The sequence below is a fragment of the Meriones unguiculatus genome, chromosome 5, assembly GCF_030254825.1.
Source record: "Meriones unguiculatus strain TT.TT164.6M chromosome 5, Bangor_MerUng_6.1, whole genome shotgun sequence".
In the NCBI taxonomy this organism is placed as follows: domain Eukaryota; kingdom Metazoa; phylum Chordata; class Mammalia; order Rodentia; family Muridae; genus Meriones; species Meriones unguiculatus.
This window is the reverse complement of record NC_083353.1, coordinates 85,579,020-85,597,402: the sequence shown is the minus strand read 5'-3', so window position 1 is coordinate 85,597,402 and position 18,383 is coordinate 85,579,020. Positions and strand designations below refer to the sequence as shown.

Sequence of the window (18,383 nt, the reverse complement as noted above, 5' to 3'; positions counted from 1 at the left end):
GGTTTCTCTAGTGATTTTTGTGCCTGTCAGCATCAAGGTTGTGTATGGTGTCAAAGAGCGTTAGTCACCAGGTTCACTGAAGTGTTTTCCAGAATAGACATGTTAGCAATAGTGTTTGGGAAACCTATGGTGCCAAGGGTTCATTCTCTTAGAATTCTCCATTCCTACCAAGGTTCTCTAGACACAGAAGCTTCTGACAGACCCTTTGGCAGAAAATCACACCACGTCTTAAGTGTTTTATTTATTGTCATGGGGCATGCATGGAGCGTGGAACAAGTGAACGATATTATATAATTAAGGGGTTTTTATTTTATCCCTCCATCTACTAGAATATAAGCTCCAGTGAGAGAGGACTTTGCTTTTATCTATTTTCGTTCCATGCAGCATCTTAAATTTGGCACACAATGTTTAGTGGACATTTACTGAAAGCAGGATACTGATGCTTATGAGGTGTTTTACTTCATGAATATAACTTAACATCTTGCGGTCCTGTCTGCCCAGATTTGTCTTAATAAACTACTCAGGATTCTAGGGTCTCACTGGGATTCCTCCTAAACTCCACCCTCTATTAACCATTGCTTTTTGGGGCAGTGATACAACACTACAACAGCTCATTCTTTGATTTTTTTCCTCTGTACTTTTTATTTCCACATTAAAGAACAATTGAACAATTACTGTTTGCTTTGCTTTGTTAGTCCCGGAGGGTGAACTGGGACACACAACCCTAATCTTTATGCTGTTAATATTGTGGTGAATGAGGAAGAAAATAACTATACAGACACATAAACCAATTACAGATTGTGAAAGTGCTAGAAAGAAAAAGAATGAGTGGGCAACAAAGGACAGTTGGGAAAAGTCATGGTCAAGGGAGGCTTTGGGGGAAGCATGGCCATCTTTAAGTGAAATCTGGACCATAGCTTCTTGCTTTATTTAAGCAACTAACCATATGGATTTTTTTTTTTCAACCGGTGTCTATGCAGCAGCTAGCATAGGCCAGATAAGTACTCCAGGATCTTAGAATTAAACAGTAACAAGACAGCCCCTGTTCAGCCTGGATGTTCTCGTAGGAAGGTGTTTTCTGTTGCACACAAATTAGAGGGATAATGCATCAGGTGTAGCAGTCCCTCTTTATGCACAGCAGGTCTGCTCCAAGATTCCCAGAGGATGCTTGAAATAGCACCAAGTGCCTATCAAGATGTCTGTTACTGTATCTACAGAAAATAAAATGTACTTTATAAGTAGACACGGTGAGAGATCAACAGCAGCATCTCTCTGTAAGGTATGAGAGTGTGCTCTCTCTCAAGTATCTTTAGTGTTCTTTCTGCACCTTCTCACGCTGGTGCCTCTTCCATCTTAACTGTGAACAATTTGCACAAGCAGTGAGTAAGTTTGCAGTTTGAGGTGTGAAAGCAAAGCTGGTATAAATGCCTTTCCTTCTCTTCAGTTTTGTGGGTGGAAGACGTGCTCACTGAGATCTTAGTACCTTCAGCCCACGACTTGAGATGTTTCAGTTTCTGGGTTTCTTATATCCCTGTGGGAAGATACTACATCATGGGGACAGGACTATGTCACAGAAGCTGTTTACTTCATTGTGGTCTGGAAGAACAGAAAAGCTTATAATAAGGTGAACATGAAGCAGAATCAAGCTGTACTAGAGAAGGCCAGGCTAAGATAGAGCGCCACGTGCTTTGCTCCTAGGCACCTCCAGCCTGGTCTTCCGTGGTTCTACACGGAAAGCAGGAATTTCTGCTTTGAATACATCAGTAGATTAAACCATTCATTAGGTCAGAGCTCCCAGTATCTCATTGCCTCTGGAAATGCACTCGTAATACCGAGAGATATTCTTCACTGATCTCCTACACTTTTCTTTTTCTCTGCTGTCTGTCTGTCTGTCTCTCTGTGTGTATCTCTGTGTGTTTGTGTGTAGCCCAGCGGTTGACATCCAGCACCTTTCTCAGTTGCTCTCTACCTTACATAGTGAGTCAGTCTCTCACTTGGACCTATATGGCTAACCTAGCTAGCTTGACCCAGGAATTTCTTGTCTGATTCTCAAACTCAAAATTGCATGTGGATCACTGTTTGTCCAGCATTTGTGAATGGGTGGTATAGGAATACAAGGGGAGGAGTGGGGTGGAAAGGGGTGGGGAAGAGCTGAAGGACATGTGTAGTATAGGAATAGGAGAAGTGGGATGGGGAAAGAGGCTGTGACTTGGAATAAAGGGCCAAGGAACTCTTTCCCTGGAAGGTGACATTTGAATTAAGTTTGGAGGAGGTTTGGCAACAGCCTTAACAAAGGATTCCAAGTAGCACCTGAGTCCGATTTTGTGGTGGTAGCATTAATAACAGACCTCTCCTATCAGTTGGACACCTGTTATCCTCATCATTATTGTTTTTGATTGTTCCCATGTTCCAGTTCCTCTGCCTCCTACAAGAATGTGCTTTCACCCACATTCCATGCTTGTGAAACCTGAGCATAGGAGCGGTGGACATAGTAAAATAGTTGTAAATGAGTGATGCTTTGTCCCTGGAAACTTTGGTGCAGCGATCAGTGTTGATCAGCATTGCTCACAGGTGAGGCCTGCTTCTGGCCAAGGATCCCAGGCAACGATCCCTGTTCATAGGGTGGTGGGCGCGTGGGGAGCTTGGCTAGTCAGCTGGATGGTAAAGGTGTTTCTCCCCATTGGACTTTCTGGTGCATCTCCATTTTCTTCACAGACTTTAGAGAGAGAGATATGAGAGAGTAAGAACTGCTAAAAATGTCCCCAGACCCTCTTTGCCGTGGTTGCATTTATTTCCCACTGTTCCACTTTCTTTGAATCATTCATGCCATCATCTGACGGCCAGCATTTAGGAAGCTGCAGCTTTGATTACATGGCTAGCTTTCTCCTTTACCTTTATAAAGCAATAAAGAAAATCCTGTCTTTTACAGCGTTTTCTGGAGGGACCAACTTGAGAATTGCCACCTTTAATTTCTTCTCCTTTTCAGAAATCACTTGAATCATGGGTCAATTAGAAAAGGGCCTTCAGAATGTCCAGCCTTTTTACCAAACTCTCCCCACGGTTTCAGTGTGCTAGTTTGTCAGGTCACACCCATGGAACTCCAAGCAGTGGCTTGTGCATTTAGTAACAACTTGGACTCTTTTTCACTCTGGGCAAAAAGATAGGTTTCCCTGAAGATGAGACAGTAGCAGCTAGGTAAATATGGTAAGAGGCCAGAATCTGAGGAGAGGGCTTCTAAGGGCTCCAGGGTCATTTATTACCTCCTCCAGGCTGCCCCTGCTGACAGGGAGCTAATGGCCGTCAGCCCCTGCTGCCAAATGAAGGGAGTTAGATTGCCTGTCTCCTCTCTCTGCCCTTGACCAGTAGCAGGTGCTGTTGACAGGAATGAAGAATTAGATAAAACCCAGTAGTGAGAACCAATCAGCTTTCTGTGATAGGACATTCAGTTCACATATGGGGAGCAAACAATGTATTTCATTGTTTTTTCTTTTCGAAAATAAGTTTATATTCCCCCAACAAATCCTTCATTTTTAATGATCAATGTACACATTTCTCTCTCCAATAAAGAGAGCTTGATTTGATCATTGATTGGATCTTTTCTGACTAACTCACATTAGGTCCTGTTTCTATATATGACAAGGGCATAATTTGCATTTGGGGGTTAATGGGACTCCTGTAAGTTTAAAATGATGTCATCATTTTAGAAGGCAAAATGGTTACCTGATGTTGGGGATAGGGGCCATACTTGTATGAAAACAGCCAATTTCTTTTCTTTTAGATTTATTTATTTATTATTTATACAAGCCAGAAGAAGGCACCAGCTCATTATAGATGGTTGTGAACCACCATGTGGTTGCTGGGAATTGAACTCAGGTCCTTTGGAAGAACAACCAGTGCTCTTAACCCCTGAGCCATCTCTCCAGCCCACCAGTTTCTTTTAAAATCTGTAAAATAGTTCATCAGGTTTATGCAATTATTCAAGGTCACTCGTGTCAGTAAACATTTATCCTTAACATAGTTGTTTTTAAAAGCTGGCCACTTTTTTTCTTATTCTCTTTGATATCTTATGTAGTATTCTTGTGTGTATGGTGTGTGTGTGTGTGTGTGTGTGTGTGTGTGTGTGTAGATGTAGAGGTCAAAAGACAGCCTCCAGTATCATTCTTTAGATGCTGTCCTTAAACTACAAAGTCTACCATAAGCTGTCTGCTTCTCTTAATGTAAGCTTAATTCATAGCCAGCCCCCTTTATTCTTCCAGCGTGTTATCATTCTCACGGCACAGCATGCCCTTTTATTGGCTTTGACATAGCAATGTGTATTTTATAGGAGCTCAAATAAAATTCACACATTCTTGAATATTTGGCTGTATGGCTGAGAATGATCACGACTACGTGAAACAGAAATCCGTGTAGTCATTAAATCAGCAGGAACTTTGTTCTTGTATCCATCTGGAATTGTTCTTAGAATTGTGCAGTCTTAGTACTATACAGTAATTGTTATCTGTCTTTGAATCCACTTGCGTTAGTTATTAAAGAAATAAGAGTTACGTTCATTCAGTGAAAAGGAGTCAGCCACAAGAAGAATAATATAGTTGACATGGGATGGGGAGTATTGAGGTTTTTCGATGTAGACATTATGTTCAAACAAATAGGCGCATTCTTGTGAATCAATACATTGCTAGTGCAGAATGAGGAATGATTAACTAACGTGATGCTGTTTACACAATATGCTGACCATGTGATTTGTTATCTGCAGATAACCCAAGGAGGTATAGTTAAAGTTATGTACATTGTGTGAAAGGCTTTGAAAAATGTTCATTGAAGATGGAAACTTCTGTTAAGGCAGGGAAAATTCACTCTTTGGAGAGTGAAATTAGGCATTATGTGAAGAAAGCCAATGCTCTGTGCTGGTATTGCAAATGATCAATATCTCGGTCATTATTACTTTCCTGTGTGTGCTGCTGCAGATCAAACCCAGGGCTCGCTGCAAGTAAAGCAAGCTGCCTGCCTCTGAGCCCACAGTGCCTGCCCTGCCTGTCCCAGAACCATCACTAGATCTGGTTTCTTCTTCCTTTATCTTTATGCATGAACTAGGTAATAACTATCATGTTCCCATTGTTACAGCTGATATTTCACAAGTATGTGTTCTGACCCAACTAAGCATTTTACATGTATTGTCTTATATGATCCTTAGACATCACATGAAGAATGTGTTGTTTTATTATTAACAAAATGATTTCCATTTTAGAGATAAATAAGCTAATGACCGTGGTTTTGAACTTGACCATCATTGCTGAGTTTGTAAAAGCCTGAGCTGAGATTTAAATTTACAAAGCCTGATTTTAGATTTTATAATTTCTCTACACAAATTCTGCAGGAGCTCACAAACTCTGGAATGATTAGGAAAAATGATGTAAAGTGGGCATTGATTTCTTTCTTTTTTTAAGATTTATTCCTTTATTTATTATGTATATGAGTGCTTATCTGCACGCACACCAGAAGAGGGCACCAGATCTCACTATAGATGGTTGTGAGAAACCATGTGGTTGGTTGCTGGGAATCAAACTCAGGACCTCTGGAAGAGCAGCCAGCGCTCTTAATCTCTCCAGCCCCCCCGGATGTTGATTTCTGCACTCGGACTTTTTCTGAATAGTGGGAGCAGAGCCTAGGTTTTACCTGCATCTTTATTTTTAAGGATAACACACAGACATTTTTATCCGTTTTGAATTAGGGTCTCATAATGTCGATAGGGCTGGCCTTAAATTCACTATGTATCCCAATAAACTTGCCTTCCTCCTGCCTCAGTATGTTAAGTGTTTGGGTTACACTCGTGCATCGCTGTGCCCAGCTAAGATATTTATATTTTAACAGCCTTATTGGCGCACAGCATGTATACCACACAACACATCTACCTTCTTATGCGTGCGCATTCTATCGGTTTGCATGACAAGTCACAGAGCCGTGCAACTATTGTAACTGCTTAGTTGCGGAATATGTTCATTCTCCCCCCAAAAAAACCATATGCTCGTTAGCAGTCACCCCTGAGTTTTTTTTGGTTATTTTTTTGCCTTTTAAACTAAGAAAGCAAACGGTATACTATTTAGAACCATTATTCCTTCTGCATTGGGCATGGCAATTTGATACTCTTAATTAATCATTGCTTTTCATTAAAATAATCGTTTTTCACGAGCTTTGAAAAGTTGTCCAGTCGAAAACATTGGAAATGACCCCGTCCTGTTATATGTGAACAGCTGCGTAATGACTTCAGAGACAGCTGAAGTATCACCCGTCATACTGAATAAAATCAGCTTCAGTCTCCTTTATCGCCAGCAACCTTTGCCGCTTGGACGTGGCATTCCTCACTTCCTGGATTCCACCTGAGTAGTCAGGTGAAATACGCATCAAGATGATCCCCAGAGGTGGTTTTTATAAGGGTGCTTCTCTTGGTGAAGAGGCTCATCCTCTCCTGGATGTTTTTGCTGCTGTTTGGAATGAATCGGCAACATCTGGAGACTCTTGTTTTCCTGTGTTTAATGAATTCAGGCTTTCTGCACTTATTCGTGATAACATTCTCTCCCATGTGCAGAGAGGAAGAGCGATTAATGCTCATGTTCCTTTGTAATGGGATTTGCTACTGAATGAATTCTGGGATCTTTACCTGCTCTCTCCAATAATGTGACAGAATGCCATACAACTCGGGGTTGTGATTGTGGAAATCCTCATAGAGTTTTATCAGCTTTCTTCTCATCCAAGTTAGCTTAACCCACCTCATTTCTGTTTGATGAGAACAGGTTTCGGATTTATTCATCTGAAAGAATGAAAAGAGCTATAGAAAGTCAGTTCACCCTGCACCCTGTTTTCTGGCCTCTTACCCCATCCCAGTGTTTCTGTGACAGTAACCTTTATTCAAATCAGATTCTGCTATTTTCTTTTATATATATATATATAAAATATATTTATTTATTTATTATTTATACAGTATTCTGCCTGCGTGTGTGCCTGCATGCCAGAAGAGGACACCAGATCTCATTATAGATGGTTGTGAGCCACCATGTGGTTGCTAGGAATTGAACTCAGGACCTTTGGAAGTATAGCCATTGCTCTTAACCTCTGAGTCATCTCTCCAGTGCCCAGATTCAGCTATTTTCTAGCTATATAATTTTGACAAATCAACAGTGTCTCTTACTACATGTCTCACCTGTAATGTAAGGATACCCCATAACTACTTTATAGGGTTCTAGCAAGAATTAAATAAAAATAAACAATACATAGAAACTATAAACACTGGCCTAAATAGGGATTTCCCCCCAATGGGGAAGATTCATTTTTCAGGCTTTTCTGCATATTTAAATGTTTGTTGAATATATTCTTCCTCATGCTCCATTCTTTACTTTCTCTCCCTTTCCCTTTCCATTTCCCCCTTTTTCTCCCTGGGTATTTTACTTCTAATGGGATGAGGGGTGGTTTATGCATCCAATAAAATCTAGGAATCACATATGAGAAAAAAAAAAAAAACACCTCAATATTTGTCTGTGGTTGGCTTATTCTCAATGTGATTATCTTTTGTTACTCCCATTTCCTTGCAAGCAACACATCATTTTTTTTCTATATGGCTGAAAAAATTCCATTGTGTTTATATATATGTAGGTAGGTAGATAGACAGGTAACAGACAGATAGACAGATAACAGACAGACAGGTAGGTAGGTAGGTAGATAGATAGATAGATAGATAGATAGATATACCACCATTTCCTTACCCATTCTTATGATGTTGGGCACCTAGGCTGGTTTAATAATTTAGCTATTATGAATAGTCCTATAATAAACATTGATGTGCAAGTATCTCTATCGTATGCTGACTTAAGAGTCTTTTGGATCAGTACCAAGGAGTAGTATGGCTGAAACATACAGAGTTATAAAATGCCTTAATTTGCCAGGAATGTGTATCCTGTGTGAATGGATTTGTATGGTATTGTTATTCTACAGTATATTCCCGAAGAAGATACTCTTTCTGTGCTACAGATAAGGGCACTGGGGACATTAAAAAGGAGTGATCAGATGCCAACCAGCTACACATTTATTTGAAGGCAAAAACGGGGCAAGACTGGTTCCTCTTTTATGCCCTTTTTCCTTTTGAGCTGTGTGTAGATTTTGTCATTTGCTTTGTCTGTGCCCTCTTTTTGCATCATCCTATGGTTCTGTTAGCCGTTGGCAGAGTCCCCACTGAAATATGGCGTGTGAACACGTGATTACCGAAGGCAGGTTGCCTCTAACACACCATAGATGGACAGTTTGAGTAGTTTCACTTAAACTCCTTGGGTCTGACACCGTTTCCTTCCATTTATCTCAAGTCGGTTGTCAAGAAAAGAGCCACAGATCAGAAAACCAAATTAGATAGTTCCCATCTCAGACAGTCAGTTTTCTGAGTCACCTGCGTAGTGGGACCAGTGCCGAGTCCTTGTTTATCTCAATGTGTGGATGGAATCTCTCATTCCTGAGACCCCAGTAGGTGGTGTTCCCACCCGGGGTAGCAGTTGATGAGCCACAGTTTATGAATGGTAGCTACGCGAAGGGATCGTCTCTCTGCACCTGCTGTCAAGCAGCTTTTCTGTGCAAGACACGATTATTGAGCATTCTGTTTTTAAGATCCGGGATGGAGAGATGGTGTTCTGCTGCCACTTGTGTGCCACGGTGGGGAGGCTTGGAAAGAGGAGTCCTCAGGTAGTGAAAGACTAACTCCCCTTGACAATGTGACTGTCCCTGTTGAGAAGAGAGGGTCCTGTAGATCACCACTTGGTGCTCTTTATAGATAATGCCATCAGAATTTCAGTCCTGTCCTTGCTGGAACCTGCCCTTTCTTCTTCACATCTCTTTGTTATATACTGTGCTAGATGATAACTTCTTAGTTATTTTCCTGTTTGTGGTGAGGCATCAGTTCAGGTGGGGCATGGGCCCAGTCAGATTGTAAACAGTCTGGACCACAAGGACGGGACTTTCTCAGCTTTGTTCTGTATGTTGTGCATGCCTGTTGCTCAGTGATGCTAACACAGTGCTCTTTATCTCTTGGTCGTAACTGCTACCATGACTCTGGTGAGGCTTGGAAGTAGAACCTCTAGGAGATGATTAGAAAGGCTTAGGACAGTATCAGCTACCCATGATGGAATTAATGCCATTTAAGAAGAAAGAGCTCATGCTTTCTTCCTGCAGCCCTCCCTCTGTGTGTACAGGATGCAGCAAAAGAGTAGCTGTCTCCATTCCAGACAGAGCCTGCACTGTGAGAGAAGTACAGGCTTATTGGTCTCTGGTGTTCTGTCATAGCAGCTCCAGTTATGATAAAGCCTAATAATTATGTTAAGGAGATGGTCTCCTTTTGATACTAACAGCTATCTACAGTGGTTATCTCTTTTTGTAATACGAGATTTCAAGCCTTGGGCTCTGGATTAGATAAGCAGGGTTTATTTTTATTGTGCTTATTTTTGGTTGGTGTTTTTGACAAAATGAAACAGATTCTCCACTTAATGAAATGCTAAACATTTCATTTTGTTAAAGAACTAAGAAGCGGTAGAGTTCACTGATGGCTAGTGGAGGTGGGGAAGACCCAGACATTATGGGCTGCATCATTCTCTAGACTGGGATCCTAGACTACATCTAAAGGAGAAAGTGGATTGAATGCAACTTCCCTCCTCCTCCTGATTGTGAGTGCCATGGGACCAGCTATCGAGTTCCTGCCACTTTGAGTTCCGGATCATGAGAGACTGGATCTCGAACTATGAACCAAAATGAACCCCTCTTTTAAGTTGCCTTTGTTAGGGCATTTTTAATCACAGCAACAGGAAAACAAACTAAGACAGTGCAGCACGGGCTTACCAGATGCACATGTCAAGAACGTCCGTCTGCTACTGTCAGGAAGTAGAGGGTGTCTGTACACACCCCTCCCTAACCACCTTGCTATGCCCTGTCGGCTCCTACCACACACACTATCTCTCTGGAGTTGTTTGTGTGTCTTGCAGTAGTTTTGCCTTCTACAGAACGCCATGGAAATGGTATTATACCACACGTAGCCTTCTACGTCTGGCTTTTTTGTTGTCGTTGTGGTTCCACTTAGCACAGTGTATTTGAGGTTCAACCACACAGTTGTGTGTAACAGTTGTTACTGAGTGTTGTTCCACTGCAATAATGCACCAAGGTTTATCCAGTGGAAGGTCTTTGGATCATTTCCAGTTTGAGGTGACTACAAATAAGACTTCCACAGACACTTGTGTACATTTTTTGTTTGTTTGTAAACTTGCATTTCACTTCCTTGGAAGAAATGCATTGGATTGTTGCAATGTATGGTACCTTATGCTTAACTTTTTAATAAATTGTCACGTGAAAGCTTTGAAAATGTTTTGGTTTGAAGAGCTCTCCGGATCTGTAGAGAAAAGTAGTGTAAGTGGTTAGTAGAGTAAACTGGGAGAAGGGTCGAGCAGGCTATGGTGCTCTGTCTCCGTTAGCTAAGGAAGGAATAGCATAAGGCCGGCCTTGCTGCCTGATACCCTGGGTATCTAAGAAGCACCATGTTAGGTTTTGATACACAAGACCCAAATTAGTGCAGCAGCGAATGATATCATTGCACATTAGCTGTTCATTCTGAGTGAGATGATCACGGCCCCGTTAGCAGCCTGGGCCTGAGACCAATTGTACCGCTGCCGGGAACGAACGTCATTGAAATGGTGTGTCTGGAAACTTGCCGGTGCTGGGAACCTGAATCAGTAGAAGACTGCTTAGAAGCATTTCAGCTCTAGGGTCTCTTCAGCTGTCTCGGCTGGGCATTAGAGTGATCTCTAGAAGGCCTTTCTATCCCGTGTCCTGTCTTCAGCTGCAGTGAAGAGAGTGTGATGGCGTAGAAGGTCACTTTCTGATTTCCTCAGCGAGGGTCACTGAAGCCAGGTATACTAAAAGTTTATGGACCATAAAATGTGCATAAGAAGCAAATAGCATAGCTTTGCTGGGAGAACTCTGGGGCCATTGCTAATTCACACTGAGACATTCAGTAGAACAGGGCTCAGATTAATTATGTTACGATTTGGTGGTAGAAAAGCTTGGGGTACTCATTATGTGGACGTTAACTTATCGGTCCTTTTAAAACAATTAAAGAGGACTTTCATGATTAACACGTTGAGTTTTAAAAATAAAATCAAGTGGAAAAATAGTACCACCTTCTCTGCAACGTCATTCATGGTATGTTCTTTTTCACAACTGAAGGCATGTGATATTGACCTTGGCAAAAAGCTATCATGTGGGAAGCCTTGGACCACATTGTTAGTGTAGCTGGCTGGAGCCTATAATTCGTTTGTATATTTGTGTGGTGAATAAGTTAAGATTGAAGATGTTTGAGTGGAGCTCTAGACACTTAGGTCTTAAAACATTTCTTAAGTAATCATTTTATTGAGTTTATAAGATGCATATGTAAATACATGCCCTCTGTGGACATACTTCCGACTATGAGAAGTCTTTACTGAAAGGAACGGCCGTTTCATCTCTCCCCATTTCCGTAGCTACCCTCTTGAAGTACCCACTGCTAAGAGTTTAGTGTTCCTCACCCGTTTAACTGTTAGAATACAAGCTTGCAAGGCACACGCTTTCCATCTCTGTTCCTGGGTAAAATGCAGCTATAGTCACTTATCATTCTGTGACTCGTCTGTGTCACTTCAGTGCACATTGCTAGCATTCCTTCTGGCAACTGCCTGCAGTCTAACCATCCTTACCATTTGCAGTTACATAGCTAAAACTGTTCCTGAGGGCAGATCCACCATGCTTCGTCCTATCTTTCCCCGGAGTAGGGCTGCTTTCCTTTCCCTCCTGATTTTATCTTGTTTAATTTGTTACAGCCCGTCTTACCACATACACACACACACACACACACACACACACACACACACACACACACACTATTATTTTTCCCAAGAAACAGCCTATGATGACCAAATAGAATTTTTAGAACAGAAACACAGACTTTGACTAGATCATTTTTCAAACCACTTACAGGCTTTTAAATGGAAGGTTTTCAAAAAGCAGTTTAAGATGTCTTGCTGTTTAATAGAAGTCTGTTTCCTGTTATTTTGAGAGCTAGAAGTCTTTGGAGGGCTGTATCAAACAGTGTAAAACCAGCAACTCAGATCCCCCTTTGGATGGAGGTGTGCTGGCTAGTCTGACTATTGACAGCTGCTCTTCACATTTAAAGTACGTAATAGTGAATCCAGCCCCACGTCCTCAGTAGTCCCACCTCCCTCTTTGCCCCCCCCCATGTGGGTACATTGTATGTACATTTTTGTGTGGGGGTTGTGTCGTTGTGTATACATGTGGAAGCCAGAGGTGGACTTTGAGCATCTTTTCTATTCTCTCTCCACCTTATTTGGGGAGATGTAGCCTCTCATTGAACCTGGAGCTCACGGATTAGGCTGAACTGGCAGCAAGCTCTGCTCCACTCCCCACTCTTGCCCTGGAATCACAGACTCAGATTTCTTCTGTTCCTGGCTTTTCTGTGGGTGCTGGGGGTCTGATCCCAGATCCTCGTGTGTGCACGACAAGTGCCACATCCCCTGAGCCATTTCCCAGACCCGGGACCCACTTTTGCACAGACGCACGTGGGTAGAGCTTACGTGTTAGTCAGCCCAAAATGAAGCACCTTCACCAGTGCGGAAGGTTCTGTTGGACAGGGCTAATAGAGAATGGGAGATGGCATGAACTGTTGTCATCAACTCCTTTATTGCGGGCTGGTTACTTTTCCTGCCTGAACCTCAGCTTCTTCACCAACAAAATGAATATAGTATTAATCCTACTTCTGAGGTTTCTTGGGCAAATTTGTTGATTAAGTGTTTAAGGCCTTTCTATAAGTAGGCATCTAGGACCTAGAAGCCGTTGTCCCCCTCCCCCACCCCCCCAGTATTCACTTTTCTCGAAGAGGAGAAACTCTGTGTTTATGACCTTAAAGTTAATAACTGGAAGATATTGCTGGCCCGGTTTGCAGCTCAGCAAACAGAAGGTAGCATTTTAGGCTGCAGAAACCCCGACTTTGTTAGCCTGGTATATTTTTATGTGTCTTCCTAACATGATAGAATTTTTTTTTTAACTTCTTTCAGGAAGTAACCCTTCTGGCTTTGTTAGAAGCATGGTTTGTAATAATTGTACCCACCCCAGATGGCTCCTGAAATCCCTTTGAAATGCCATCTGTCAGGCGTGTGTCCAGCCAGCAGCCTGTCATTCTGTTACAAGAAAAGAGAAGGCGGGGCCCTGCCCTGTGGCCTTTTTCCCCAGCGTCCTCTCTGAATGGATCCTGGGAAGTTGGCCCAGACCCAGAGCATCCCTGGGAGTAGCCCTCTTGGTAGCCTATAGCAAGGACAGGATTCGGCTGGGTAATAAGCGCTGTGGGTGGAGACTCGCCCGCCTTCCCGCCTCCTCCCTGCAGCTCAAAAGCTGTTTGAAGCAGATTTGTTTTTCTCAGGAAGACAGTGTCTCTAGCAGTTTCACTTTTCCCATAAAATGTAATTTTTGAAGTTCCTGATTATTTTCCTAATCCTTTTCAGGAAATTAAGACCCAGGGTGACTGTTGTCTTTAAAGTAAATCTGGCAAATTGGATGTACAAAGAATCTGCAAATATGAGCCAGAGCAGACAGAGGGAAAACAGCACTCTCTAGCCTAGGAAGATATTAAGGCCTCAAGGAATCTTTTGTTTGGTTTTATTTTCTCCTCATATTCTTTTGAGTGGATTAGGCTGATGGAATTTGAGGATGGAGGCTGAGTGCGAGATTGCCCTAAGAACAAACTTACAGCAGATCCTCTCACAGCCTGTCCAAAGAGCTTATAACCTTGCCCCACACTAGGCTATCCCTGGATGACGTCGCCTACTGCTGTCTTACAAGTTGTCGACCAAACAACTTTTTCTCTTGGCTTCCAGACCTCACGCTTCTTTGCATCTTCCTCCTCGATTCCTGCTCAGCTGTATTCCCAAATCTTTCTCCCATCCCCAGTGTAGAAGGTAGAAGGTCTTCCTGTCCAACCAGTGCTTCTTGGCCTCTTTTCCTGCACACTCTCCTTAGACTGTCTTTCTCAATATTGTGCTTTCGGATGTCCCTGGCTTGCTACTGATCCCTCGTAATTTCTCGGTTTCCACTTGACCTTCAGATGCCCAAGGTTTCCCTGGTTTCCAATCTCAAGTTGCTTTTCCACTTCTCATCTTGCCTACTTCCTCCCCATTCCAGCCCTTCAGGCTGCCTGGCCTAAAATATGCTTTCTAAGACATTCCTTTTACCTGAAATAATACTCTGTGCTTGCGTACATCTACTGTCTCACAGTAAAATGGCCAGTTTTGTTATAGCAAGAACTTTGCCTTATTTACCAGTGCTTTCTTTGTGCTTTCATCATCCCTTGGCATGCTTGGGACCTCAGAAAATACTAAGTCATCAATACAAGCAACATTTGACATTTATATACCATGTTTGTATGTTTATATACTGTTATGATGGAATTGGAAGTACAAGACTCTACAAACTCATTTAATTCTAACAAAATAAAAACAATACTCATTAGCAGTTTCTGCAAGGATTATCTCGGTAGACTTGTTCAGCAAGTCTGCTAACTGTGGCGTAAGTACTCTTGTCAGCCCTGTCTTGCAAAGAGGACACTGGGAAGTTAGAGAAACTAAGGGCACGCCTGAGACTGTGAGTAGAGAGCCCGACCATGAGTTTGTCCTTCCCTTCAGGACCTCTGCTCTCCCCGGGTACACGTGGCTCTTTATTTTCTCAAGTATTAACTGTGTGATGGCATCTGGGTTCCTGCTTGTTTGTGTGTTTTGTCTTTCTGGGGATGGGGCGTGCCAAACAAACATTGATCCTAGCCTGTGGTAATTGGGATAGAAGTTTCAAGATAGCACACTACCCCCTTATTTACTCAGGGGACCAGAAGTGGGGACAAACCAGCAAAGGGTCTAAGAGTAAAGTTCCGGATGGCACTCCACTCGGTAGCCTCTTTGCCTCAAAGCCATGTGTACAGGGTAAGAGAAACTACCATTCTGGTAGAAAAATTGAGGCTATCCTGTAAGACACTTGAGTTGAAGGTATTTTAAAATTTGGGTGCATTGAGGAATGGATTCAGCTTGATCAAAGTCTGCAGCAATATTTGAGGGTTTCAACCTGAGGAAGTTGTAGCTACACAGGACAGGCTGCATAGCTCTAAGGTATTAGAACTGCTGCTCACTTACAGTTGCTTATTTAATTGCTTTACAGCCACGAGGAAAGAGTTCTGGGAAGAATGTAGAACCCTGCTTATTATACTGGAGAGCCTTAAACCACCACCATCGACAACACCTTCTGAACACGTTTTTCCATAGTTGTAGCCTCATCCCCTAGTTGCAGGCTTGTAAGGTTGGCATCGGATCAGAAATCATATCGTATTGGTCCAGTTTTGTTTCTCTTAGCATTAATCACAGGTTCCCAGGATATACTGTGTGATCGCATCTTTATTTTTCTCTCTTGGAGTATTTGCGAACCACATCCCCCCTGCTGCTTTCCCTCTTTGGCTTGACACTGTGCTGAAATGTGATAGATAGCTTTCCAGTTCAGAGCCTGGGCAGAATGTCTTAAGTTCTCTCTGTGGCCCGTATCGTTTTCTAAGAGTAATGGATACATTGATTAGCTGTTGAAAGTGTGAACAGATTAATTTAGGGGGAGTTTTTCTTTAATACACGGTGTCCTTTCTCTGTCCTCGGAGCTCATGGGTGTCCACATTTTACGGAGCATAATAATTACCTGGAGAGAAGCAGCATTTTAATCCCTGGTTGATGTCCAAGCACAGATTGGGCAGTCGCATCTCTGCAGCGCTGAGCCCATGCAATGGGTGTCATTTTCTTCAAAGGCTTATTACACTAGAATTTGCCAGATGTATTGAGAACAAGGATTGCAAGGCTTGTGATAACTATACAACCCTTTAGGCTCTGAGCTCAGGGTAGATAACTTTGTAGCATTTACTGGAGTCCTAAAGGCTGACAATTGTGAACACTGCCTGTGTGGCCCTGAGTTTAGTTGTTCATTTGCTTGTTACATTAAAAACAAAGCAAAACAAAATGCTAAAACTTACCTGTTTCCCCTTTCCCCTACTGGAGGGAAGTGGAGAATACTGGGGATGCTGTTCTGTGAGAAAGCTGCTTTTCCTGGGCCTCTGTTTGAGTTCTAGGCAGGCCAGCTTACTGAGCAGGTTTGTTAATTACTCAGGTTGGAACTCCCTGTTGTAATGGACTGATGGCATCCTGGGCTTTTGTCTTTTCTGCTGCAGGCACAACCCGATCTCCGAGAGAAGGAGAAGTGCCTGGCGTGGATTACAGCTTTCTGACTGTGAAGGAGTTCTTGGACCTTGAGCAGAGCGGGACCCTGTTGGAAGTCGGCACCTATGAAGGTGAGCTGCCCTGACACCCTGTGCATCCCCAGTACCTGCAGTGGTCCAGGCAGAGTCTAAAGACAAAAGAAGAGACTAATTTACCTCAATGTGGTTCTTGCTAGGAAGACATGGAAGGGCTTGAAAGCTTTCTTTGCAAGTAGTTTTCCTCTTTTACCATTTCTACTTAATGATGTAAGTTTTGTGTTTTTATGTGGACATTTGTACTGCTGCACTGAATCGTAGGTTGTCACAGTGCGACCTCAGAGGAGCTGTTTTTATCTTGAAGAAATGGAATTCCATTTTTACCAATAGATGGTTTTACCTGGAAGAGTATTTACACAGTTCATAAAGAAGCAGTAAGGAGCATCGCCTACCTATGCCAGAGTGTTGCCTGCCTGGCTTGAATTTAGTGTGACGGGCAGTGTGGCTGATGACCAGAGCTCCTGATTTTTCTTTGAAGTTCATTTGAGTATTAACATGCGTGCCCGTGTACGCTTCTGTGTGTTCACATCTTCATGTGTGCACTGAGGACCATGTACACTGCATGCTTTTGATGTCCTGTTCTTTTTCTTATTGTGTCTTAAGAGGTCCTTGCCATGCAGCAAAAGAGAACTTCTTGCTTTATTATCTCAAATCACTGTGTAGTTCTTCGAATGAATGGGTCATAATTTACTTAGTTTTCTTCCTCTGGGTAAGCTTTTTGGCTATTTTTCAATTTTTCAAGGTATATATTTATCATTTGAAAATGTTTATAATTTTTGTTCTCTCAGAACACTACTGTATTTTATAACACACATATTAGCTGTAGCTGTTATATGAGTCTCCACAAATGAAATTTCTGTGTCAATACCAAGTAAGGGAAAAATTACATTTCCTTACCTGTTTGGGGGTTGTATTACAATCAACTCGTTTCTTCTGTGTGTTTTCTTTTTTTTTTATAAATGTTTTCAGTTTTTAATTGACATCATATAATTATGTGTACGGGGTATGGTGTGATATTTCACATATATGTGAGGATTAGATCAGGACACTTGATGTACACTTGGAACCCAGGCCCAGGGGCTACTGAAACTGAAGGTCATGAGTTCGACCTTAGGCTGGGCTACAAGTGACAGTCATCATTTCAAATACTGATCCTTTGTGTTGTGGTAATTCAGAATCCTTTCTCCTGGCTGTTTTCAAATATATACTTAATCGGTAACCACCACAGTTATTCTATTACGCTACAGAAAACTTGGTAATTCTTCCTTTTAGTAATTGCATTCATGCTACTGCTAACCATCTCTGTTCCGTACACTCTTTCCAGCCTCTGGCTGCTACTCTTCTCCTCTGCTCTCTCCTCTTCTGTTACGTAGCTATTCTGTTACATGCAAGTAAGAACATGAGGTTATTTGTCTGACTTAGTCTTCAAGCCTCATGCCCTCCGTGCTCATGAGCATGTCCAACATGCCCATCCATATTGACACCAGTGATAGGTTTTGGTTTTGTTCTTGAGACATCTCATGTACTCCAGTCTGGCATGATACTCAGTATGTAGCTAAGGATGACCTTGAACTTGTTATCCTTACTCCTCCACCTCTCCAGTGCTGAGGTTACAGCTTGAAGAGCCACTTCTGCTTTCTGAGGTGCTGGAGAATTAACCCAGGGCTTTGGCATACTGGGCAGGCACGTTAGCAGCTGAGCTACATCCTTAGCCCCACTTTTTATGACTTTTTGTTGGTGAAAAATAGTCCATTGTCTGTGTAAGTCATGTTTTCTTTATGCGTTCGTCTATTGATCAATACTCCAGTTGATGCCAAGTGCTGACCATTGTTACCACTGATCAGCACGGGAGCGTGAATGTGTTTTACATGCTGATTTTTTTTTCCTTCAGACATCGTATGCATCTATATGTACATCATATGCATGTACGTGTGCATATACATATATACCTAGGAGAAGACTTGTTGAATCGTGTGTTAGTTTTGTTTCTAGA

General features: G+C 42.3%; 1 protein-coding gene across 42 annotated transcripts in view; it reads left to right on the top strand.

Annotated features, from left to right (window-relative positions):
- Positions 1-18,383, top strand: part of Magi1 (membrane associated guanylate kinase, WW and PDZ domain containing 1) — a 603,374-nt gene that overhangs the window by 460,289 nt on the left and 124,702 nt on the right. For all 42 annotated transcript variants that reach the window (XM_060383817.1, XM_060383794.1, XM_060383792.1 and 39 more), the window contains one exon: positions 16,307-16,426. In XM_060383817.1, the coding sequence (XP_060239800.1) occupies positions 16,307-16,426 (120 nt within the window). The remainder of the gene's footprint in view (positions 1-16,306; positions 16,427-18,383) is intronic.